This window comes from Chaetodon auriga, chromosome 14 (assembly GCF_051107435.1).
Source record: "Chaetodon auriga isolate fChaAug3 chromosome 14, fChaAug3.hap1, whole genome shotgun sequence".
Lineage (NCBI taxonomy): Eukaryota > Metazoa > Chordata > Actinopteri > Chaetodontiformes > Chaetodontidae > Chaetodon > Chaetodon auriga.
The window spans coordinates 19,610,263-19,637,281 of NC_135087.1; the positions used below are offsets into that span (position 1 = coordinate 19,610,263).

General features: G+C 40.8%; 1 protein-coding gene across 2 annotated transcripts in view; it reads right to left on the bottom strand.

The window, feature by feature from the left end:
• The window catches only part of alk (ALK receptor tyrosine kinase), a 310,918-nt gene that overhangs the window by 61,916 nt on the left and 221,983 nt on the right, over positions 1–27,019 (bottom strand). For both annotated transcript variants that reach the window (XM_076748574.1, XM_076748573.1), the window contains exon 5: positions 10,555–10,688. In XM_076748574.1, coding sequence (XP_076604689.1) covers positions 10,555–10,688 — 134 coding nt within the window. The remainder of the gene's footprint in view (positions 1–10,554; positions 10,689–27,019) is intronic.

A 27,019-nucleotide genomic window follows, 5' to 3' on the forward strand; every position in this document is an offset into this window, starting at 1 on the left:
TGGACAGAGAGTCAGAGGTTTAATGCATATAGAGTATGTGAAGTGGCTGACGTGGAACAATTGGTATGAGGTGTGATATCTGGGCATTGCAGCAAACTTCCATTTTCCTACTGGCTCCAAAGGTATCATGGTCTTGGTGTATGCAGGAGGGTGAAGCAATAGTTCCCCTTTTCACACACTACACTCGCTGAAATCAATTCAACGCGTCACATGTTCGCATCACCGTCTCATGCGTATCCCGTTTGCGAGATTCCACTGATAGAGGTGTCTCACAGTGCAGGACATCATGATATCATGCAAAGCAGTTTGCCTTACGATTTGAATAAAACCCTTGCTGTGGTTTGTTGGACAATGCTTGCATACATTGCTTGAGCGCGGTCAGACGTGTTGAAGCCGAGCCGCAAAAACAGTCTGCGATCACGTGGGTGGACTCATGCTGAAATTAATATGGCTTTTGTTTTCCTTCAAATGAGCAAGCATGTCAGTCATATCCTCAAATCCCTCTGTGTGCTCTGAAGCAACAAAAAAAATACTGTCTGAAGAATTGCCTGGCTTGAAATCTGCTTGTGTGCTTTGTGTGTACAGAATGGAAATAACTGGTAACGACACACACACAAAAAAAAAAGCTTCACAGACTCGAGCGTACAACTGAGCAGTAGTTAGAACTCGTTTATCCATATCTGCTCATTCATTACTGTGTATTCTCTAATCTCCCACGTTGTAATAGAGGACTGTTCCGTGTCATGGGCAGGAAAATCTCAAGGGGCCCAGGCAAGGGCGACGCCGCTATCTCGCCACCGCACTGAAAGTGGAATCCGGAGACATTCATGGAGATTTACAGTGGCTGGGATGCTGAAGATGGATGCGACTGAGTTTCCCACTGGACAGTCGACAGGACAAGAAGTATTCGCTCATGAATTCAATTAACTGCACGCAGCCACGCTCGATTGGTCAGAGCTCTGCCCAATCACGATCACTATCTGTCATGCTCCCTGCAGGAGAGACAGCGGCACACACAAGAGCAGGCTGGCAGAGATAGACAATGAGAATAACATCTTTAATGTCTGTTTCACATTCCAGGGATGTGATGTGAATTAAATGTGTTATTTAAGATGATGTGCGTGTACTCATTGTTATAATACAAATAAAATTAATCAGAATAATCAAATTGTTTGACTCACATGCACTACAAAACCTGACTCGTGCACCCTTTGCAATGTAGATTTGACAATTAACCTGTATACCAGATGCGATAGAAGCGTCTCCTCTGCTTTTTTAGGTTCGGTGAGTTCAAGTCTTATCAGTGTTTAGAGAGTGGAGAGGGGTGATTTTGGCAGGAAAATATACTGGTGAGGCTTACACAGTACAGTTGGCTTATAGTGGAGCTATGGACCCATTTAAACAAGATATCATTTCCACATGAAGGGTTCACTGACATCAAAGCCTGGTCTCTACATAAGCACTCACTAAGCACTATAAAGTAAAGTCCACTTGATTCAACAGGGGCCATAATTTCCCACTTTGTAGTCGGACTGAGCCGTTCTGACCGAACATGTGTGAGAAGCTTCCTTGTAGAAAATAGATGCAGCTTGCAGGTAGCAATTAAAGCGGCAACGCTGAGTCTACAGCCATGCTAGCCGCTCTGTGAGACTGTACTGTGCCGCAATGAGGATCAGAGCAAAATGCTAATATGGTGATCAGTTTTCCTTTAGCTTTGGGTGTTAGCATGCTAATTTGCATTAAACACAAAGGACGACCTACACTGATGGGAATGCTGTTTTAGAAGTATTTGGTCATGAACCAAAGAATGTTAGCATTGCTCCCACTCAACCCTGTCTCCTAGAAATTCTGTTTATATACAACTAATTTGCATTCATACTTTCATTGTGCTGACACACATCACACAATCGCTGCCCGGATTGTATTCAGGGTCAACGTTTGCTTGAGTGAATAGAATATTACATTTACTGCACCATGCTGGAGAGGTTGGTTATGGTTAGGGAAAGATTAGGATTGCTGCTGACTGTTTCTGTATTAAAACACATCATGATCTGTCCTTTACTAAGTGCTGTCAGTGCATAAAGATAACCATTAAAAAGGTGGCTAGGAGCAGATAGCGCATTGCTTATTTTGGTGGAAATAAATGAAATGCATGTGCAGTATCAGCATTTTTGTGACTTGCCAGGTACGTGAGTTAACAACATTTGCTCATTATGTTAACACAAATTGTATTTCAGTCTGTATTATGTTTCCTTTAAAGTGTATCTGCTGTTGCTAATTAGTTGTACCTAAATGTAGTCTGTAGAGACAGAGACAGGGCTCTCACACAGGGCCTTCAGCTTGCCATCTGACTACGTAAAAGATTTAGCACTGTTATATACTATAAGTTTTGGGAAAGTAAGACTAAGATTGAAACTGACTATCCTTTACTTTTACTTTCATCTGCACTTTGTGTGGTAATGTCCTTGAAATATGCAAGATGCATTACTCTGTATCCGATTTCCAGAGAATCACATGCTGGCTTCTTTCACCTTTGAGGCTTCATGCGTCACCACACACACTTGTTTATGGGTAAAGTAAACACCAACAAAGTACAGAGAGTGTGTTGACATCAAAGCATGGGTCCCACAGACAGAGTGGTCATAGTAAGATTGCAGCCATTCTTTTATTTAAAACCATCAGCATTGTGCCGCGGGGCTTTGATTCCTCTGTGTAAACTTGTCCTTGATGTTCTATAGTTTTCTGTTTTGATTACAGGGGAGCAGGTTTGGATCCCCTCCAAACAGGAAATCAACTCACGCCATTAAAGGTTCAAAATGAAGGATTGAGGATATATATTGTATGTGTAATTGATTTTTTCATTTCAGAGGGAGTAATAAATGGGATTATTATTATTATTATTTTTTTACAGCTCCATAACCAAAAAATGCCAAGAATGATAGGTTTGTTAATGTCACTGACCCAATGATGACTTCAGCAGGTGTTGGGATCTGTCAGAGGCTACCTAAGGACATAACTAGTTGTAGACTGGAGTCAGTAGAGTTCATATCATAGTTAGTGAGTCCTCCCAGCAGAGTCCATGAAACCTAAGTCTCTAACCGACTTATGTTACAACAGATGAAAGCTCACAAACATTGAAACCACACTGCAGCTACATAGTAATTATAATGTTGGACACAGTAAAGTCATTTGAAATGAAATGGAGGAAGTGACTCGGTGGCCATGGAATAGGTATTTCATGGCAGAATTCCACATACAAATGTCCCCTCTACAGAGTGAAATGAGATTCAGGATTGCTATATCTTAATGACTGACTTTTCTTCAATGATGCTCAAGTCCATAACATCCAGAAATTTCCTCCTCCCTGCCAGGTCAGGGTTGATTTAGACATCTGTTCCATTTGGCATATGTATGCTGGGAACACCACTTGGTGCCCTGGGCCATTTAACACTTGCTCAATATCTTTAAAACGAAACTGCCTGTGTAGATTGCCTTGGAAAGGTGCCTGCAACAGAAACCCAGTTTGTGTTGAGGGGATGCTGCTCGCGGAAAAGCCTAAGGCGAGAGATTAGAGGTAGAATTGTGATGAAGCTTAGTACTGCAGATACGGCCTTGTCTTGGCAGGTTGTATCTTCTGTTAATTGATGAGCTGTGTTTTTTGTTTTTTAGTCGCACCTACTTTTTTTTTTTTTTTTTGTCATTGGGCATTCTCATTGGGCTAACAATGTGCGACCTTGAGCAAGTTTTCAAGGGACCCAAAGGGCATCCCGAGCAATCAAAAGAGCCACAGAACCCACATCAAACTGAAAAATACATCAGTCAAATTACCTGAGGTGGATGAAGTGCTGAGCGCCTCCTTTTAACATACTTACTCTAACTTATGAAGCTGAGTTTCTTGTGATCAAAAATGGCTTTTTAGTTGTAATCCAGACCCACAGGCAGGTAGTACAATCCACATTTAAGATAATAAAACAAAGACAAATGCTGAATGAAAACAGGTTATATTGAGTTGAACATGCCTTTCCCAGAGTTGGCAATAGGGTCTAATGAACTGCATTTACATTTGTTCAATTCGTGTGTAGAATGGATAGCAGGACAACTATAAATATGTAAACTGGTATTTCTATTGATTCCAAACAATAAGAGAATTGATTTTTCAGGACTGGAATGTTTCAGAATCACAAATTCATTTGAGTGTAGTGAAAGTGATGCCAGTCTAATAGGTCTGTATCTGCTCTGCACTCATTATCATAACTTTGCAAAATTTAAACGTCACAGTTTTACAAATGTTTTCATGGAAAGTTGTGTGAGCTGATGCTGTTGCATTCTGTACATACACTTATATATTTTCAGTTATACACTTTGAAACAATGAGTTGTGAAGACCTTAAATAAAAAAGTATAATTAGAGAACACTATTATTTGATAAGTGCCCTGACTTAAATTAAATGTTGTAGTGTAATTATGTTGACATTTTCCATGTGCAGCAGACATTGTGCCACTTTTTTTTTCGTTTTTTTTTTTCGTTTCTGTTTCTGTTCTGGAACACTATTTCACTTCATTTCCTAAGGGCACTCTGCCTGTACTATGACCCTGCTTTATTTCAATTTCTGCTGCCATGGAGACTTCAAATGCCAGTGAAGCATAACCTATTGCAAGTACAGTGGCGCTGGTAAAGGTGGACACCCGTTCCTTTGGCAGAAATAATATCAGATGTGTAAAAGTTGAACACACATTTGGTCAGTGTCAACGAGTAACATAGTCCTCCAAAGGGGGGTGGGCAGAAACAAAGGCAGAGGGGGAACACAGCTCTGTTTTAGGCCTGTCTTAATCAATATCTTTACACTGCATCAAACTGATGATGTGAACAATACAACAGACAGACCACCTCTGCCCACTTGTGTCCCATGAAACCAACATTTTGGCACTGAAGTCATTTGACAGGAAAACAAAATCTCCACCGGTTCAAGTACCTTTAAGAACAACATATCTGGTCTCCTAAATGCTGCTGCCAGCCCAGCCAGTGCACCAATAATCAGCCATACAACTTAATCCAGCTGCTCTTTCAGTCCAATGAACACACACACTTGGAATAACAATATGGACACATTGACGTAGCAACACAGGACTGAAACATATGCAGGCTGTGCAGTGACTTGACTTCAGCACCAAGGAGAGCGCACGTTCAAGATCTGATCACGTTTCACTGAACGGTTCAGCCTCAGCTGTGTGCGCTCAGCTGCACAACACAGTGTAAAGTTTCTACATAACATGTAATCCATAAAAGATTGAATGCTTCAGCTGTACTGCAAGCTCCTGCTTTATGCTTTAAGAACAGACAGGACAGTTAAGCAACAACAAACAGGCAGTGCAGACAGCGAACTGCAGTTTCAACTACTCAAGAGTTTGGGTGAAGCCACATCTTTACAATATAAGCTAGCTACACAGGCTAGTGTATTTAGCATGTTTGTCCTACTCTATACGGGAAAAGTACCATATATAGATCAAGCTGCAAACTTCTCATCACTTGCATTTGGTAAGGAAAAACAAACAAACAAACAAACAAACAAACAAACAAACAAACAAAAAGTGTGATGGTGGGTGCCCACACCAGCCAATCAGATGCAAGTTGAGTCATGCTCTTAGATCCCACCCTGTCAGGCATCCCAAAGAATGGCTAGAAATAAAAGTGGTGAGATTTTTTAATTTTCACTTCTCTGTTTTTCCATCTTACAGTCCATTAGGCATAAAATTTAAAAGACAATTCCAAAATCTTAATCAACGTTGCTCCAGTGAACAATAAAAATAATACAAATTGAAGACCAGACCGTTTTTAGCTGTTCTTTCTTTGAATTCCCGAGCCTTGGTGAATGCCGGCCCTCTGTTAATCAAACTTTCAAATTAAAATACTCCGTTCCAAATGTTTCTTTCTTAGGCACATATGAGATATAAGAAACATGGAAAGATCTGTATATTAATCTTCATTGAAAAAGTAGATAGCATAATGCTTTCAATGCCATTTGGAGCTGTGGACTGAAAGCGTGGTGCAACTTAAACATGAAAGTCTTGAGTGTCTTACACCAGAGTCCTCTAATAGTAAATGTTAATAATATTTAGTACAAAAAATGTATTTGCAAGTCTGATCCATGCCGAAAGTCATTAGAAAGGACTTATCCGGCATGGATGCTGCAGGAGGTAAATCCTGCACAAAAATCGGATGATCTATGTGTGTCAGAGGAACATCACACTTTGTGCTCATAACACTCACAATATTTTGTACACCTGCTTGACATCATTCAGTCTGCACACGTGTGCACAGGCAGAACTGATGACTCTTTACAAGACTAATGGGAAAGAGTGACATCAGTTCTACTCTATCGCTCATACTTATGGGCCGCTGCGTCACTGTATGACATCCCTCACCCCTTACAAATTTTCTGCAATTTTGACATTCTTCTGATCTCATAAACACGCTCTCTCAGTGTTGTGACAGTTTGGGGGTTTTTATTTCTGTTAAATATATATTTATATTTTATCAGCCTGCGCTTGTTACCCAATAACAAAAACTCCAGGGGATGAGTTTATTTTATTCATGCAGTCAAAGTGAAATTGAAAACTCAATTAGAGGCTTATGCTGGAGAGGTTTTGCCTATTTAAAGGCGAGTCTCAGTATCACAGTATGATACCGGGTGACTTTTTTTTTTCCTCTACAAAACCCCATCACCCATCCATCCACATGTCTAACACTCTGTCCACTCCACCAGCTTTCTCCAAACCCATTTCCCCCATTGCCTCCACAGGGCTGGGTGTGATTGATGGGCCTAGGGACACCCTCATGCTGCAGTGTACCTAATCGCAAAGTATAGACTCGCCGTAACGCTCCATTAAGGGCCTGCAGCAGCAAGGTGTAATGGTTAGGGAAATGGGCCAGGGAAGGGAAGGTCACTGGTTCAAATTCCCACGGGGTTCACCGCTGCCTTGTCTCGGCTACATGTCCAATTGGAAAAATGAATTGTGACAGTTTGCGGGGTAATACACGGGCACAAGTATGAATACGCTCTTCAGTGGACAAACCCCGTTAGAAGTGTGAAGCTAAATGTGACCTTCTGCCTTGCCACAGCGCTATGCCAGAGACAAAGACAAATCTGCTATTGACACAATCTGGTAATGAGCTTGTCAGTCATCACAGAAGTCTCTGTTTACTTCCAGGATGAGAAACTGTAGGAGGTTAAGAGTGTCACTGACAGTTTTGCGGCGCTTGAATAATTATGTTTTCTGCGCAGCTATGCCACAGCCATCAGAGAAATGCTAGCAGAAGGCGGGATTCTAACTTCCTGTCAGGAGGATGAGCTCCAGAGATAGGCATACTATATAAGCACACAAGTCACTTTAGGGGCAACAAATTGGATTGCTTGTTGGCCCTGTGACTGATGAGTTAATTAAAGTGGACGGGTATGGAGAAAGAAGTCAGACACTGCTCCATTTATTTATCCTGTATTGACTATATCTCCTCGCACTTCACTGGCTTGAGTAATCGCTGCCTTTCTGCTCAAGAAAACAACTAAGAGGGAGGAAATGGACATTGTTAAATTTCCAATTCAGATCCAAAAATCATAAGGAGAGCTGATTAAGACTACGCTTGTGCATGTCGTCTCGATGAATTTGAATCAGCTGACAATAAGCAGGGAATATTGTGACTTCTGCCTGTTAATGTTGTATATCTAAAGGCAGACGTGCTCAAAAGACAACAAGCAGTAACGCAGTCGGATATTAATCATTAGCATGTTTTTCGCTCTTGCTGATTACTGAGAATCTTCCAAATGAATCATACTTTCCTTACTAATAATCTCCAGGCCTGCAGGAAACAACCGTACCATTGAGAGAGCATTTTGTGTCCACAGACGTCGATCTGGTGGAAACTTCAAATGGAGCACCCTGGCTTCACGTTCTGTGCTCGATAGGAAGGAAGGTAATTTGAGCCCAGGTTTGTGACAGGTGCTGGAGGGGAAAGTCGAGGAAGGGAGGGGTTTAGAACTGTGCAAAATGCAGCGAGACCACAGGGTGAAGGTGCTGAGAGGGATTAGGGCTTAGTTTGGGAGTGGGATGTGTGTAGTGGATGTTGTGCTGGGGACTCAGGTGGTGACTGAGGAGAGTACAGCACGTCTGCATGCTCTTTCTCACAGCCAGCCGTGGCTCATGTGCTCCCTGACAAGAGGAACACAGTGATCCCAGAGACGAGAACAATTAGACGCTGTTCAACCACGGCTGGATTTGCATGAGCAAATCAGCACCCGCTCTGCTCCGTCCTCACCACAACAGAAAGGACAGTTGGACAAAGAACCAGGACTTAGTTTTAAGGTTAAGATTAAGATAAGATTAAGATAATCTAGGATAAAGCAGGATTTAAAATTAGGGTGAGAAATATGATATTTATGGGCATGTGAGCTCCAATTTCTTTCGTTACCTCCCGCTTCTTCTCTGTCTCACACAGATGCATTTACATATTTGACAACCAGACCCAGTTAATGTAATGGGGGAGAGTCAGGTGTTGCTGATTTGTCATCAGGTTGGCAGGCCAGCTGTGAGAAACCCAGCTGCACCAAAGGATGAATTGCTCCGTGTGACTAACCGCTCTGACCTGACCTCCAGTCCAAACATCCCATTTGAACTGAATTTGAGGAATTAGAGCTACACAAATCTTTCCTGTTGAACGATGTTCCTCATTCATGCGGAGCTAAATATTGACCGAGCATAAAAGCGATTTCATTGTTGCAGAGCTCAAAGAGACTCTGCCTCTGTAAAGGTAGAGGAGATTAAATTTGCTGGACTGCGTGCATCTCTCTGAATTCACAAAGAGGCCTTGGGGAATGATCACCTTTCAAGACGCTCTGTATGGTTCTATAGAAAAAAAAAAGAGAAGAAACGGTAAAGCCCACTTGAATGCTCTCTGGCGTGTAGCATAGCAAGAAGTGGATTAGAGTGGATGCTGTGCAAAACGCTGGACCATCTGTCGGTCTTTTGTCCAAGTGATCCTCCCAAAATCTCTGGCCTGAAATCAGGGCAACTGAGGATGATAATAGGTGACAACAATTGCTCACATAACAAGAAAATATTCCCAGGTGTCCACTGTGTCCAGCAGCCTTGTGTATGCCACTCTCTTACAAAATAATGTGAGCCAACCTCTTCTGGTGGTTTCATTTTTCTCCAAAATGACCAAAACTGTTTTACAAGACCATAACTAATATATAAATACTAATAAGACCCAAACTTTACATGCACTGACACAAGGTATGGATTTCCATTCTGATCTCCAGAAGTCTATAAATGTGGCATCCCTGGTTTTCATTTTGATATCATTTAAATTGCAGTGGGACTGGGGCTGCTTCTGAATGTTAAACAGGGTTCAGCATTAAAAGAAAACCCAACATATTTACTGGATATGTCTGCTCAAGCAAGTGCTGTAAAATATTAACATGTATAACATGAACAAAGTTAGAAACAGGGAAGTATACTAATGCTAAAATGTAATTATAAGTACATTAGTGCACATCAAGCTTCAGACAAAAAAGTATGCTTATAAGGACAACGTTGTGTAAGAAATCTTATATCAAAGTGCGGAACTCTTTTGAGCACCGCCGCCAGATGTAATTTAGTCCACGATGAGCAGCTACTGCTGGTGCCTCTCTTGGTCATCTGTTACTTTTTTATTCCTTTTTATGTGAGTTCAGCAAGACTCTTAACATGGTATGGTAAACAAGAAGCCTGAAATGAAACATTTTCAAACTGCACTCACTAATTCGCTCACAAATCCTGCCTCTTTTCAACATGCAGCCGCTTGCAAATTAATGAAAAATACATGCAGATACTTTCGTACGTGTACAATATGTTCCATTAAAGCAGAACCTGCTTGGTTTGACATTTTGCACATCTCTGGCTACCAAACATCTCTGTCTGCCAGAGAAAACAAGGATTTCATATATAGTAATTTCTCAGTAATGCACACTTGAAACGCTGTGCTGTGCTTCTGCATCTAGCTCAGAGGAAATTGAATCAGTTATATTAATCGAATTTCAGGAGCTTTCGAAGTTGACAGAGAAGGATATTATTTCAGTCTCGAGCTGTCTGTGCATTTCATTGCACAACATGGTGTAATGAAGTTAAAAATCACAGAAAGTAGCTGTGCCATTTCCAGTCTGACATGTTTGTGCTGCTTTGGAAACTTGGTTCCTCTGCAGACATGTGAGACACATTTAGTCCTGATATATATGACAGAAGCTATGACAGGAAACACAAAGAAAACAACTGAAAACAAAAGAAAGACCCCAACAGCTATCACCTAATCCATTATTTCAGACTTGTTTGGACCAGTTTACATCTGATCTTTTATCCGATCTAATGTTTTTTTCAGTGTAGATTAATGTAAAGACTGTTTTACACATTAACTGATTGACCACTTAGTCGTTTTCATTTCTCACAGATTCATACAAAATACATTTAAGCGACAAAGTCACATTTAACAAAATCAGCCATACTGCTCACACACGTGTCAACTTACCCATGGTGCAGTTGGTGGTGAAGTGGGGCTCGATGGTGGCCGCGTCATCCTGGGGAATCCTCTGATCGTAGCTGCCTGAGACCCGAAAAGGTGATCTTCCGTGGGTCCCCAGGGTGAGGTGCACCACTGCCCAGCTGCCAAGGAGAGAGAGCAGGAGTAGGGTCAGTGTGAGGAGCAGACACCACGGCTGACAGAAAAAGCCACATCTTCTGCGGGGGTCGGGGGTTAGGGTGGCTCGGGCCTGCTCTGCCTGAGCTCCCAAAGTCTCGGAGGAGGGACTGTCCAGGGCTTCAGCGGAAGCCGACATGGAGGTTTCCTCATTCCCTTCCATTTTGGGAGGGTCGCTTTCTTCCTTTGTCTGTTGGTGCATGGCCCCTGTGAGCCCACCCCAGCCTGCCTGGGTCTAGTGGAGTTTTAGAGGTGGCCAGGTGCAAGGTGGTGCCTCACTTGAGAGCCTACGGCTGGAGTCAGACTAGAATTTAAAGCCACTGTTAGAGCAGGCGTGCGGTCGAGGGACAGCAACACGCCCAGGTCACGTTCTTGTGTGTGAGCGAGCTGCAGCCCTGCGGTGAAATGCTGTCCTCCCTCAACCAGCGGCTGGCTTTGTGTAGTTCAACTGTCCCTAATTTTATTAAGCAAATTGTGCTGATTTCTCTCTGGCTCCAAGCTCATCAACAATCTCTCTCTCCCTCTCCCACTCTCCCCTCCCCCTTGTCTCATGCCCATCCCTTCATTTTAATACAGTCCTGACACTGCGTGGAGTGAACACACTGTAAACACCTACTTCCTTAATGAGAAAGTAAATTCACGGATGCCATACTTTGCACACATACACACACTGCTGGCACACGGCAACAATAGTGACTGATTACATTATACACACACACACTCAATGACATGCTGTGTGCATGAATGCAAGCTTGATCACGTGTGTCACTTCACACTGCAGCAGAACTTTGTTTAGTCATTTCAGATTTCCCACTTTTCTGCTGCCATCCATACTATGATGCTGTTGCACCAGTATTTTAATTACAGTTTGCATTTCACTATATTAACATCAACAGCTCGAATTTAACAGAACACATTTCGACGGTTTGATGTTACAGTGCATCCCAATTTTCCCACTCTGGCTCAACAGATGCTGTCTTCCTATTTTACTATCTTTACTTAAATATGTAAATATAAATGAGAATAAGAAGAAAATCACTTAGGCATGTTATTTGGCATTAATGTAATTAGACATTAAATTAGAGAAAGGACAAAAAGTTAACATCGAATCAATTGACTGTAATGTAAGACGACTTTCTCATAGTGAAAAAGCCACAGAGAAGTATCAGCAAAGTCTGCACTTGTACATATTTTAGCCTCTTCATGTTTTGCCCGTACTCACAATGCTCTCATCTTATCAATTCTGCTTCTTGCAGCTGCTTTAAGCAAAAAAGCTCAGATCAAGATGCTATACTCTACCTGCTCAACACCAAAGGCAGGATAAAGACAGACAGACAGACAGAGTTAGCACTGAGGCTAGCAGAGGTAGAAAGCTAACAACAAGCTGCTAGATCCCATGTTTGGTTCCTTCGGAGTTGGTGGAGACAAAACTAGAGGCAGAAGGAAAGCGATTACTGGACTTAAATTAGGTGTCCAAAAACATGACACCAATTGTTTGCTGACATATTAGCAATAATGCACAATTTTAGCAGTATCTGTGTCTGAGCTTGTTTTGGACTTCCTGCCTCTGAGTGGACGAAAATTAAACAATGCAGTCCTTTTTTTTTTTTTTTTTACCAGATGTTTGGTGATCTGTTAAGTCTTTTCTTTTACTGTCTTATAACTGGCATGTACATAATATTATATCAACTTATCGGGATGAATTATGAGACATCTTAAAAAGCACATGACACAGATTCTTTTTAAGATATAGTGGTGTTAAACACCTGAGGTTTTAGTAGGCTTTAATACCCTGGATTGTAGTGTTACACAGTGTCTTTACAATCTTAAATGTTCTGGCAAATATATTTTGCTCATTCAGAACGTTTGCCAGTCAGAAAATATTCTGCATCCATGCAATAATCCAGAGTGTAGTGAATAATCAACTTCAGCTGTACAAACCAGGTACATTCATCACAATTGGAATGTAAGAGTCAGAGACACCATGTGCATAGGTGCATTCAATATCCAATATCCCTCCCTGAGTGTGCACCGTTGTTCTCCCAGAAGTGACATAATATTAAGAGCACCAAACTGGAACAATTTCACAAATTCTGAGAGGCTATCTCAGGCTATCAGCAGACCACTGGTAAAGATGCTCTTCTCACAGATCTGGTGTCTATCTTTCGATTATGAAAGTGCACTTGGAATTAGAAAACTATCTGCACCTGTGTTTATTTTCTGCTTTGTCTGGGTAGAGCTGTGCTAGTAACAAATAAAGCAAACATAAATGCACACATGTACACACAAGCCCTGACTACACAAACAGGCTCTGAGCTTTTCTGATTTCCCCAATGTCAGTGCTCTGACTCAACAGGCTTTGCAATGCTACCTTTGCCAGATTCCCTTCTTATGCTTTTTCTTTTTTTCATGTTGTGTTGCTTTTTCTCTATCCTCCCTCCTCTCAGTGATCTCACCTCTTTCCAGTCTCTTTTCACTAAACCCTCCTCACACCACCTCTCTCCGCCTAGACAACGCTCAGAGTGGAGGGAAGGTGTTGACCAGATGGGAAATGATGTTATAGCACCACAAAAGAACAGCTTTGCGGTGTGGGACCTGCTCCCTGCCATATCCCATAATAGAAAGGAAATGAAGCCGCAGATAAGGGCTGCCATTGTCTCCTTGATAACCTTGAAATGATTTGTGAGTCATATACATATGGCGTTGCTGAATTCTCCACCGGATCGGCCGAGGGCCAAATTTAGAAATGGCCTATCTGTTGGATGAGTACTCAGCATGATGATGATGGGACTGTAATTGTCCAGGAATGTTTGTCTCCTTGTGCGTACGATAAATGCAAGCATGTGCACTGAAACACCACATACTCTTCAACCTAGATGAACAGCGATGAACGTGTCTTATATTTAAATATGAAACAGCGACAACGCATCAGCCAAACCTCTAATTTGAGAGGTGCAAGAGTGTAAACAGAAGAACTTGTGCTTGGCATTGTATATACTCAATGTACCGAGAATGAAATGGGCAGTATGGCATCCAATCTTGAGTTATCAATACAAACCTGATCTCTATCTACTCACAGTGTAACATTGTACACAAGTCTAGTGAATTATTTTTATGTCTTATCACGCTGCGTCTGTGCTGGCGCTTGCAGGACTGATTAACTGAGCAGCGGATCAGAACAGGGCTGCCAGAGCACATCACTCAAACGCTTAAACCTAATTAGCAGGATACCATGCAAGGCACAGTGGTCCTAAATATAAATATATAAAATGAAAATGAATGATAAAGACTCCTTGTGCGGGAATTAGATGTACATGAGTGATCCAAGTGCGGATGCTAATAATTCTCATTATGGCACTTTGTGCCCTAATGGCCTGTTGGTTATTTCAGGTCACCTGACCTTTGTTCAGGCGGCTGCTTGGTCAAAGCCTCTCTCACGTTGAATTTTTTTTTTTTTTTTTTTTTCGCCACAGAAAAGCAAAACAACACAGCTCAGGCCAACTAATCTTTGCTCCAATTGACAATACTCATTTCATAATGCTATTCATTTATGCTCCCTCAGTGCTCTGCTCTGGCTAATGTAGCTCTTTTAATTTTCATTTGGTGTGTGTGTGCGTGTGTTGTTTAGGACGTAGGATGCTCATGACCTAACCACATTAAGGCTTATTTTTCTTGTGGGTTCTGGTTTGCATTAGCTATGAGTCTCATCCATCAGGACAAACAATACATGAAGAAGTGTGTTGCATATTCTTTTCAAAGAGGTAATGTTTCCCTGATGCTGTGAGGTCTGGTCGGTCACGGTGAGGCTGGAGCAGACATCCTCAGGTTGGGACACTCACAGAAACAGAATGGGATGATTTTCAAAACATTGAAACCCCATATCTATTTAAGAGTAGCACATGTCAAATGTTGAACTTGAAGAATTTGATACCAGCAACACTAATGTTTAATGGTGACTTCTGTCTATGATAACCTTGAATTGTGCACTTTTCCTAGTATATAAAATGGCTTCAAAATTAAATACCAGTAAAAGCAGGGCTGGTTTTGCCTTGTGACCTGACTGTATATTTTTTCAGTGCTGGGGATGTTACAGTACAGAGGCCTAAAATAATAGGCTCAGAAGGTTGTGGTGGGTTGTGACATTGACAGTGACAGGTGAAGATGGATTTTAGCATTTAAATTAAAAGTTCAACATATCACCTGAGACTTATTTTAAAGGCTCTGCTCACCTACACTATACCTGCACTCATGAGTTCACTTATTTTGGACTGCTTCTTCATTGATCCGATTTGGGAAATTATTTTGCTGCAGTAGCAATTAAACATACAGACAAACTCAGAATGTAAACAAGAATTGCTTAAAAAAGTAACAAGAAAGTGACAAAAAATATAGACAGGAATAACAGCAGTGAGTTGAACTAAATATATATGTATTATAATATATAATACATATTATATAATAATATAATAAAATACAATATAACTGAGTATATAAACAAGTATTTACAGTAAAAAACTGTGCAAAAAAATTGTGCAGTTCCAGATGAAAAATAAACGTAAATGTAAATGTAATTAGAACTCTTTTGAGGTCAGTGTGGTCTGTGTGTACCGTCTGCCCGGAATACAATGACTCACATTCAGCTCTGCCCTCAGATATGAAGAAATACCGTGAATTAGTGCTTATGCAAAACTGACACGGAACTGAGAGATGATGTTGAGGAAATCACATAAGCATCTTCATTGTGTATTCACTGGTCCCGCTTCAGTGATTTCTATCACATGTTGTCTGGGCTGGTTCAGTCTTTGTCACTGTCCAGAGGTCCAGGAACAATTACAGACAACAAATTGAATCAGAAGTTGAATATGAAGGAAAAGAAATGGAAACAGAAGAATTAAGTTAAATTCAGCCTTAAAGCACGCTGTGGAAGGGAACCAGTCGGGCAGTCAATACAGCAGGCAGTTAGCCAGACGTTATGGTAATTATGGTTGTGTTTTTCTTGAATTGCTGATGTTGTTCATATTTCTGTCCATGCTTACAGGGCTGAGAGCATGTCTCTTAAGATTATTTCGCTGTAACTTGATTATGGCTCACATCACTCATGAAAGCTGTTTTCCTGGGGATTCCCACTGTATTATCCCAATGCTCCATAACAACTATAGATGATCCCATATCGATACGACACATGATGAGCTGGAAATGTGAATCAAAACAAACATGTAAAATTTTCTTGAATGAAGGAAATCCAAGACAAATGGTAAAATCCACCACATCTCATCCGAAAGGCCCTCTGCAAGCCACATGCTAGAGATGCTGCGACGAAATACTTAAGCCATAATGTGTAAACCAAATACAGTGTATGGTATTGACAAAGCCATTTAACTCACATTATCGGGCATAAGTGCATGAAATGAAAAAGGTTTTCAGTCATGCCCAAAGTAACCTGTTGAATGCATCTGCAGCAAAACTAAAGGAAGGGAAGCTGCTTTACATGGTAATGGAATTTTTTACCCCCAAGAGACCTCGCCATAGGTTTCCGTTATTACCGGCTGTTTTAAACCGAAGTGGATTTTTTCATAGGGGAAAGATGAAATTGATTGTGTCTGATAGAGCATAGAGGCAGCAGGGGTTAAAGAGTTAGGAGTTCGGTGGGGGCACTGACATGATTGCTGCTGGATCGGGATCTCTACTTAAGCCGCATTGATTTTGACTGTCAAATGGCGTGGTGCACAACAGGCGTAAGCCAATATGTCAAGAGAAGTGCAGATTAGATTGAACGACCTGACATGGCCCGGCTGAATGAGTGTCACTTCCCCAAACTAAACAGGACACATTTGAATGCTATCTGTTGAGGACAAAATCTGTTATGCCATAAGGCAGCTGGAACGACAGGGCGGATGAGGTAAGCTGGGGATACGGGGTTGACGGGGTTTATTGAAGACATGTTGTTGGCAGAATTCAGTATTTGTTCAGCCAAAGTGGATTAAATAAGCTTTAATATCTTTTTGTCAGACTGGCTGAAAGTTAGTTTTCAAATATTTGTTCAAGGGAAAAATGACAAAACACCACATTCTCAGAAAACGACATGTTTTGGTCTCAACACACATATGCCTCACAGACTCTGCATAACTAAATAATTTCATTATGGCAGCTTGTGAACACTATAAACTGCAGAAGAGTGGTTTAGTCAGCTATAATCGTGAGGCTTTTACATGATTTTGCTGACTAAAACTTGGGACTGCGCTCAAGGCGAGCATTAGCCATTGTATATTCACGTATGAGTCACACCTGAATACAGATATCTTGCATTTCTGTGCTGAGAAAATTATTCTGTAACTGAAAAATGAACAAGCTGCCAAGAGCAAATTACAGAGGATGAAAGCAACTCCAACCCAATAAACAAACCCAGATGAAAAAAACATGATGCAAGTGAGTGCACCAGGGATTCATGTCAGTGTGGCAAATGACTTAAAAAACACACACACAAAAACTGCAAAATCCACGTTCTGTGTGAACCCAGACCAAGTTTATAATCAGCAGCGGTGATGGGGAGACAGGGCCCCTCCAATACACCAACTCTGGAAAATTGCCTCTTTCAGGAAACGTCAGACATATCATCCCAGTAGATGGCTATTTGAACATATCCTCAAAGAAGCACATGTGTATCTAATGACAGGCCTAATGATTAAAAAGTGTGTTAGTGCTGTTGATAACTATGCGTGGACTTATGTTGTGCACAGGGGCTGTATAATGATCTAGATTTCACTGACTTGCCTTTTGAACACTGGGTCTGTTGCTGACTTGTTACTGAACAATGTGAACCTGATCAAAGCACAGATACACTCAGTGGTGGAACTTGTGCACATAATGTCTCTGCTGCATGCTACCGATCACTCTACCTCCTGTGTGTTTATACAGAAAACAGTTGTTGAGGAAGTGAGAAAAATCCCAGTGTCAACTTGAAAATACTGACTGGGAGGGGATGAATGCTTATGCACAAAGCATGCATTTTGTATATGATATATGTTATGAATTTGGATCACTTTGTAGAAATTGGTTTTCACTTTGACCACAAATGGTCGTTCTTCTGTTGATCCATGTGTGGAAATCCACATTAAATGTGCTTGTAAGACAATAAAACATGAAAACTAAGTAATCGGGCCTAAGAGAGTGAGGGGAACACTGAGAAAAAAAAAAGGAAAATGCAGCACCAAACACTATTTCTCACGTCAAAGCTGACTTAAACAGGAACCACACAATACAGAGAGAATAGAACAGTAATGATAACACGTTTTTTGTCTGCAATTCTAAGACACTTCATATGGAGTATTTCATCCTAAGAATGTGTTTCATAGCAACAGCGTCAGAATAACCTGTTGCTGCATCAAGGTTCAAGGTTTATTTCTTTATCATTCTACAACACAGGGTTGTGTAACAAAATGCAAGCTGCAGTTTCATCCTTTCCAAGAAAAAAAAAACAAAACACTATTAATGGTGGGGTCATGAGATTAGAAAAACCAAACTTCAATCTGAGTCTCGAATCAAAACTGAATAGATTTCTGCTACAAATTATTGGAGGTCAAATATCACAAGAGCTTTGATTCGAGGCTATGAAAGAATGTGTATGAGAAATTTGGAAAGGTACAGTGGAGGCTACACCAGCACTGATGGAAACATATGACTCACATGCCGTAGAATTAGATGTACATGATGACAATGCATCAAAATTACAACTGGAATAAAACCTTGACTTCCATTTTGTGCTTCCTTCTCCAGTGCTGTTTTGCTAATAGATTTTGCTAATGTCTCGAGCGAGTGTTGTATCAGGTCCAATGTTCATTGCTTGACCAAGTCCTACAATGAGATGAGCTACCACCGAACATTCCACCCTGAACAAAGTGTCTGACTGGAGCATATTACAGTGGGCTGAGGTTAAGAGGGAGCACTGATACAACTTTGGGAATTAAAATAGTCGTTAATGAAATGAGTCCAACTCATCTGCAGGCCCAGAAAATCTATATAAGCAATGATCAAAAAGGCCGTGCATCAGTGACCTCACAGACATAGTAATTCTCATGGTGTCCCAGGAAACCAATCAAAACTACTTAAATGATTTCATTGTTTTGAAGAAGAGGGCCAGTGGAGCAGAGGAGTCAAAAAAAGCTGTTGTAATAAGATCCTGCATCTCGTTGTTTATTGTTGATTGGCAGGCTGCTTCAGTTGGCTGCCCATCTCCATTCTGACATCACTGGCCAATTTCTGCAGGCTTCAGCAACGACTTAAAAAGTATGTGAGGTTTGAACAAATAAGAGGCAGCATTTAATCCTGTCAGGTAGACAGAGGAACCTCAAGAACCAGGGGGCAGTCTGGCCATCTGGAGAAGTGGGAGTTTTTACATTGGTCCATCAATGTGGGGGCTGGCGACACAAGAAATTACAAAATAATAATAAAAAAAAAACAGAAATAAAATAAACAAATGTCACATTCTGTTTGAGTCTGCATTAGACTGGCCATCTGGCGTTGTGTGTGTATATGTGTGTGTGTGTGTGTGTGTGTGTGTGTGTGTGTGTGTGTGTGGGGATATGTGCTTGCGAGCAGTGCAGCTATAAATTCATGAATACACCCCTCTCTCACAAACATTTTGAATTCACATACACTGAGGTTGATCTAGATGGTACCTTGTTCTACACGTGTCAGTATTAGGGTCCTGGGAATCCATGGCTCAATCAGGATTGGCCAGTTTTTTTTTCTGTTCCAGGCAGTTGCTGCTAAAATCTCAAGGAGCTATCATGAGGTTCTTTATCCTGTAACCCCTGTCCTCTGATAACACTGTGGTTCACTGTTGGGAACACGTAGCATTAACCTCAGAAGCTTCAGTATCATTACTCTGCCAACCATCAAGGTGGAGCAACTTTGCCTCCCATAAAAAAGGGATTGATTCAGCGTCACTCATCCTTCAAGATAAGTCCACCCCTTCCTTGGTGTATGCAAGGTGGGTGTTTCTGCCGATACATCCCACTCATGTTATCAGAGAACAGAGGTTACAGGATAACTAACCTTACGTTCTTTAAAATAGTCCTTTCAGTGTCTCCCAATGGGGCTGTACTGGCTACTCTATTGCCTGATAAGCTTATCTGAGGGACTGCCTGTCAACCCAGGAGGTGCAATTTTTTCCCAGAGTCCACACTGGCCAAGGAGGGTGCACTGACACACAATTTAAAAACTTAACAAAAAGCTAATGTGAAAGCAAGCCCGGGGCAGTTTTTTCTATAGTCCTACCCCAAAACTGGGTCCAAGTTGCATACAGGTATAGGCCATGTCAATCACAACCAAAAATCAGTCAATGTGAGGGACTGACCAGCATGTTTCTCATGGTTCATGTGTCTTTATTTAAACAGCAACAATGTGCAAAAACACTGTCCTTATATAAACAAGCAGAGACGTAATGTAGGTTTGAGCAAATTGCCATTTACCCTGCGACAGGGTAGTAGAATAATAAAATGATGTGAGAATTAGGCCATGACACAAACTGACAGGAACTCCCAAAGCCTTCATATCACAATCATATATATATATATATATATATATATATATATATATATATATATATATATATATATATATATATATATATATATATATATATATATATAACAAATGAATGCTGGAAAGCATATGAAATCTTGTTGGGCAGCTGTGGTGATCTTCATTGACTTAACTAACTAGTGCTGCTGGCATTTGTTCTACATACTTGGTCATCAATGGTAGTAGGCTAATTAGTTTAAGTTAGTTAAATAGCAAAGTATTCTCTCAAACCTTAAAACTATGTGAAGAGTGAGCTAGCTGATTGACAAATGAGCTATGAGCTAACATATGGTGACCAAGTTTGCTCCATTGATTCTGTCATGCTTTCAGAAATGCAAGAAGAAGTTGAATGATGAGTGATGCTGTGTCAAACCCAAACACGGCAGAACCATGCCTCTTCTAGTGGATTGCAGTCAGCGAAACGGCTTGAATGGTAAGTGATGACGAACCGCAGGGCTAAATATGACAACAAAAAGTACACTTTACTTAAAGTTGAAAGCAGCACCCCTGTTGAAGCTCCTTTTTCCACATCTGCTGATGGCTGTTATTCATGGGTACTGACACTGAGAGCAACAGTAGCATCCTCACATCACCAGCTCACAAACAACCGACAGCAGAACATCAAGCAAGACCGCAGTGCTCAGATAATACATGTGACAAATAGGTCTAATCCTGTCTTCACTGGAAACATGCCGTATGGTAGAGAAGTACAACACGTCAAAGGCTATCCCAGCCATTTTTAGAGCTATTGATCACTGCAGCTGCTCACTCTCTCAGTCTTTTCCCCTTTTTCATCTAACTTCATTTCCTATAGTTTCCTCCCTCATTTATGCCACAATGTGCTACATTTTTCTATACTCTCTGTCATGCTAAGTCTCTCGCTTTGACTCTTTGAGTCTGTTATCCCACTACACCACTACTGTTCTAAATAATTCAGAGGTTACGACTCTACAGATGCATTGCTGTCTAATAATATTGCGCTGATTGAAATACTACTGCAGTTGTGAGGTGAAAAATATCAAGGCTTGGGGGGGTTCAAGGACCCATAAAAACATGTTCACCACGCTTGTATAGACAAACTCCTCCTCACACAAACAATGGAAGGCACCATTTGTTCAATTTGAGGAAACTGGCGTGGATATTATTCACTAAGTTGTCATTAATGTAGTTTTTGCTGCCCATCCTCCCAGCCAGCTCGCTCTATGTCTAATCCTCAACTCATTTATGTTTTCTTCTTGCCACTGTCAAATTAAACTGCATATCCAATTTAATAAGGCTGCCGCTGTACCTTATATGGCACATAAAGCATGGAAGATCACTATAAATTACTAATTTCAGTGATGAAAGCGTTGCCTCTTAGACGTAAACTGCTATGCTATTACAAAGATGAAAAGCATGGGGAGAGAGATCACAAGGCTCCTTGCACTTTTTAATTATGACCCAAATTCAATTACTTTGCAACCTCATACTTTACAGAACCACAGGAAATTGCTCCAATCGAGTGACAGCACTTGTGATTAAAACATGTACACTTTGTAACATAACAATTCTGCTTTTAGAGCTTCGAGCTCACAGGAAACAGATGATGGCTCGAGACAACAGGAAACGGTTACCCTCACTTAACAGACTAATCAGACCCTTTGCTCAGCAAAATCTACAGCATTCTACAGGCAACTGGTTGGGTGACATTCACTTTTTTTTGTAGGGAAGTCAGAAAAGTAGTCACTTCAGCAGTGTGTGAATCCGTCTTCTTTTCTTGACAAGCATCAGAGGCCAACAGGCCATTAATCACCATGTGAGAAGATAAATGCTAAGATGTTTGCAGCTCTACAGGCACTGCACGGCTGAAATGTTTGCACTGTTGTAATCTAGACTGTCACAACTGACACTGAGGAAAACAAACACCCACATAGGATGAGACCAAGGCACAGTATGAGAACTGGGAATGTTAAACCTAAGAATATTAATATCGAGACCCCTCAAAACTCAGTTTGATTCAAGGTGGCCCCCTTTTTTAGCTTTAGTTGATCTTGAACTTCATGAGAAAAACTGTAGAGATCAGAGAAAAGTCTGAAAAATACACATCATTTTGTGGAGCAGAAGTTTTTTTTTTCCCCTGGTTTCTCTCCTGTTAATCATGTTATGACCTCTCAGGTTTATGAGGTGACCCCTTGCTGGGAACCACTGACATAGCTCACAGCAGATATTTGTCTGTAAAGACGATGTCAGCTTATGGAAGAAAATCTGCATTCATATGACAAAATTACACTCTCGCCCACTGAATCCTTATGGATGCTAAACAAAGATGCACATGTAGGTTGAATTTGCAGGAATAAAAAGCTCTTTATTGCTTTCAAATGAGAAAGAACATGGAACAAATGGAATATTACTCTAAATAGGTTTACTAGGATTTGGGTGGTGTGCATAATTTATGTCTATAAAAAACCTTAATGCATGAACATTTCATTAGAAAGAAGACAAAAGACGAGTGTTAAGTAGGTTTGAGATATACGGCGGAAACTGAACTGCACTTCCCTGTATGTTCATGTTTTCATACTGAGGCTCATATAATTCTGCTTTTTTTTCCCCCTTTACTTCAAATGTTTAACTGTGTATTGAAAGGGAATATGCGAGTGGTGTTTACTTGAAGACCTTAGGCCTTGGGTAGAGTAAAAGGAATGTTTTCCGTGTTTAAATAGTGAGCGCAAGGGAATGGTTGTTTGGCTGAGAGCTTGGAAAGCAGAAATCAATGTGAATTCGATATGATTTGGTTTTAGAGAGGCATGCTGGCTAAACTAAATTGTAGTAGGAACCTGAAGTAGCAGGGCATCTTCTACGTTATAAAAGGATGTTTTTCGTGTGGCGTAGCCTGAATTGATTTTTCATCTCATTGCACAACAAAAGTACCTAATGTCTCATCTGAAAGGCATGGATGGGTTAAGTATATAGTACATACATCTGATCAAACACCTTAAACTAATGTGCTTCGAACAAGCTATGACCTTAGATTAAGGTAATGTGCTTCTGGCTTTTCCACGCACAGTATGTGACAAAGCATCAAAACATGATTTCTTCTTCATTTTTTCATTTCAATAACTGGTCTCTATAGAGGTCAGAAAGTTTCCATCAGTGTTTATTAAAATGTCTTTGTAGCCTTTCAAACCCGTCACTTTGCTACCTGCACCACACCATCTTTACCTCGGGAGGGCACCAGACTTTTCTTTCTTCAGAACGATTCTCCAGGTTAAAAAATGACAATAAGTAATAAACCCTTCAACATAATTGGCACCCATTAAAAATGTGATGGAAAAAGTACAAAGAGAACAAAAACAAGAATCACATCTAAGAAAGAGACAAAATGGTGCTCATGCTCATTGGAGCCTTGGTTGCGGCTTGATTGAGCATTCCTTGTATGAAATCTGATGGTATTCTTCATGGATAATTACATAAGATGCATTCATGTAGAACAAATGCATGATCAAATTTCTCCTTGCTCCTGTGAGTGTAAGTTTATATTTAATACACGTAACCCTATTAATGTTTACATTTTTCATGGGCTAATGACTGAATGGTTCCACCAAGATCCTTTCATGCATTTCATGAAAAATACAATTAATCATACTGAATATATGCTGACTCCTGGAGCTCAACTGTTTTGCAGTCATTAATAAATAATTATAATTTAGAACTCACAGCACAAATTAAACTCCGTGAACTTGTGCCTGTGAATTGGGCTTACCACGACAGGAAGCGCCTGTTTAATTCGGACAGCACAGAGCAATTTTAGTGTCAAAACATATGCTTACGCGGATTACATCGTAGCACGGCTGCTAGTTCTATGCTATTTGGATTCCTCAATCCTTTCGAATGTATGAAATGTTGTCTATTTCAAAATTCGTCAACCATTAGACAGTTTACATGCCCATTAAAATGTGTTTTTATGGACGGATAAGGCCCAGTCTCTTGCTTCATTAAGTCTCTGCAGCCAATCTTAAGGCAGCAGAACCAGTATGTTTGTTCCAATTATAGCTTCCAATTTGAGGGATATGCTGCATATTACCAAAACACTGCCCAATTGCGCTCACCTCATGTGGGTACCATGATTAAATCTTGCAACTAGGGGCTGCTGCCTGCATACATCAACTGCATGAGTCGTCTCCCTCTTTCCAACAAGTTTTCCAAAAGTGGAGCAGCAGAGATAGACCTGTGGCTGGGATGAAAAACACGACGTGGCAGAGCAGCCAACTTAGATGGAACAGACTTTATGATACTACAGAGACTGTATTTGGTGTCTAAGCTCTGACCTTGTGGCTCCCTGCAGCACACAGTACAGCTCGGTATAATGGTGACACAAAGAGTAACACTACCAAACTCTAACTCAGGGGAAACTAAGAATCAGAGCCGATAGTTGGATGCTGGCTGGAGGTGGGATGACACAGAGCAACAATCAATGAAAAATTCCAATTCGTATTTTCTACAATTTAAAAAAAGTGATTTACATAATATAACTTATCCAACACTTTATATTTTACATGCAGTGCAAAGCAGAATGTTGCCGCTTTATATATATTATCAGCGGATGTCAAAAAAGCTTTTGCAGCATGATCCAGTATCAACCCTCTGTGTGGTGAGTTGGTTGTCGCATTTTTCTGTGCATGCAGACACAGCCAAAAATAATTAAAATGCAACTCTATCGAATCGCTTCCAGACTTCCAAACCAAACAGAATAACTATACATATTTACATGATATATTATCATCAGTTATTTGGCTCCACAGTTAGCTGTAACTGAATGTATTATTATTTTGTGGATCTTTATCTTCCAAATTAAAACTGTCAATGCACATCACTGCACACAGAAAACGAGTTGACAGGGCTTTTCAAATGTGAATTCACTTACATTTTTTTTTTTTTGGGGGGGGGGGGGGGGGGGATTGCAATGTATTTAGATTTAGGGAACATGCACTTTCACACACACTGCTTTCAATTTGAGGGAAGCTGCAGGAGCACAAAACTGCCAGCATGCCATATAGTTCCAGTCATTTCTTTTGGTAATCATGTTTTTACTGTGTAGATTTAAAAGAAAATGAGCTCTATTAGCTCATTACATGTGTAGCTCATTGTATGTATGATGTTTTCTCCTTTTGTAATGTGCTGCTTTACCAGTAGTCGTGGGAAGCACTGTAAAAATGCAGCTGGTAATGACATTGGAATGAAACACACTGTGTGGAGTGAATAGGCTGGGGATTCGTTTTTATTTCATTACCCTCCTCCAGAAGGTTCTGTGTGGTAAAACAAATTTAATTACTGACTTCAGTGGGATTGTTCAGTCCCATTGACATGTTTTGGTACGTGCCGGGTGGAGTTCCACTGCAAAGTCTCATTTCCAGCACAGAGGTGAGGGGATAATAAGTGTCAACAGTGAGCAGCAAAATAGTTCACAGTCTACCAATTCTTGAAGTAACCGAGTAACATACTTAGTTTGTAAATGCACAAAAAATGTGGCTTTAACTGTACAGTAAAGAGGACGAGTGAGGAAAGGGCGATGTGTGCTTGCAGTCATATGTGTAAGATATGATGCGATTCATTTCTCTGGATGCTCTGGGAGAGGGCTGGAAACAAGTAGCTAAACCATGCTGGATCAGTTTTGTGTGTCTGACATAAACATTCATGAACGCCACCTCTGCTGTGTTCCATCAAATCAGCCTGTGTATCTGCAGCCTCTTTCATTCAAACAGAATGAAACCTCTGCCATTCAAATGCAATGAAACTGGGCCAGGGTGACTGACGTGCAGCAGACTAAAAAAGAGAACCTTGTTGTGAATAGGCAGGGAGAATACTTTGCCATGAAAACTTTATGTAACTAGGGGGAAGATGAAACGAATAACAACTCTATTTTGTCATAGCCTTTGTCATTACAAACAATGGCTCGTGTTCTGTCTCTCTAATTTGCCTCGTATTTGCCTGTCGTGTTTGCAAGACTAGACGGAATCTAAGTTTAATCCCTGCCTCTCAGAAAGGCCAAAATCTAGACCTTGTCGTCTCTTCTCATCATTAAAAAGCGCACGCATGCGTACGCGCCCGCGTGCACGCACACGTACGATTTGTGATGACTGCATAGAATTTAATGATGAGAAATGTAAACTTCCTCAGGGCTTACAAGGCTTAAACACATTTCCTCCCGGAAAAGAAAGACAATTCATCTTCCTTTTCTTTTTGCAACAGCTCCCATATTTGAGACAGACTTGTGTAGATCCAGGAGGTGATGGTGGTAAAAGAATTGTTCCTGCAAGAAAGGGAAAAAGCTGGTTGCTGAATTGTTTCCATTATTAAAACGCACAGGAGAGATAGTGGTCTAACCATCCTGCTGAGTGCAAAGCTGATCCCATACTGCCTGCCCATTTTAATTGATTCTTTCGGCTGCTGAAATTGTGTTTGTTGCGCACCTCGTCAAACTTATTCACCATTGATGGCAATGCCTGTTTCAAAAAGCAACATCCTCGCCAGAGAGAAGGTATGAGTCACATTTATCAAGCATATTCTGTGTCTATATGTCCCAGTTTGGTACAGTGAGGATAGCTCAGTATCTGGGGCATTAATTTTGACCTCCCCTCTGAGTCTCCCAACATTGTGGAAATGAGCTTTAATGACCATTTTTATAGACATATAAGATCATGTTAGCAGTTTGCAATTATAAGCTACCATGTCTCATGCT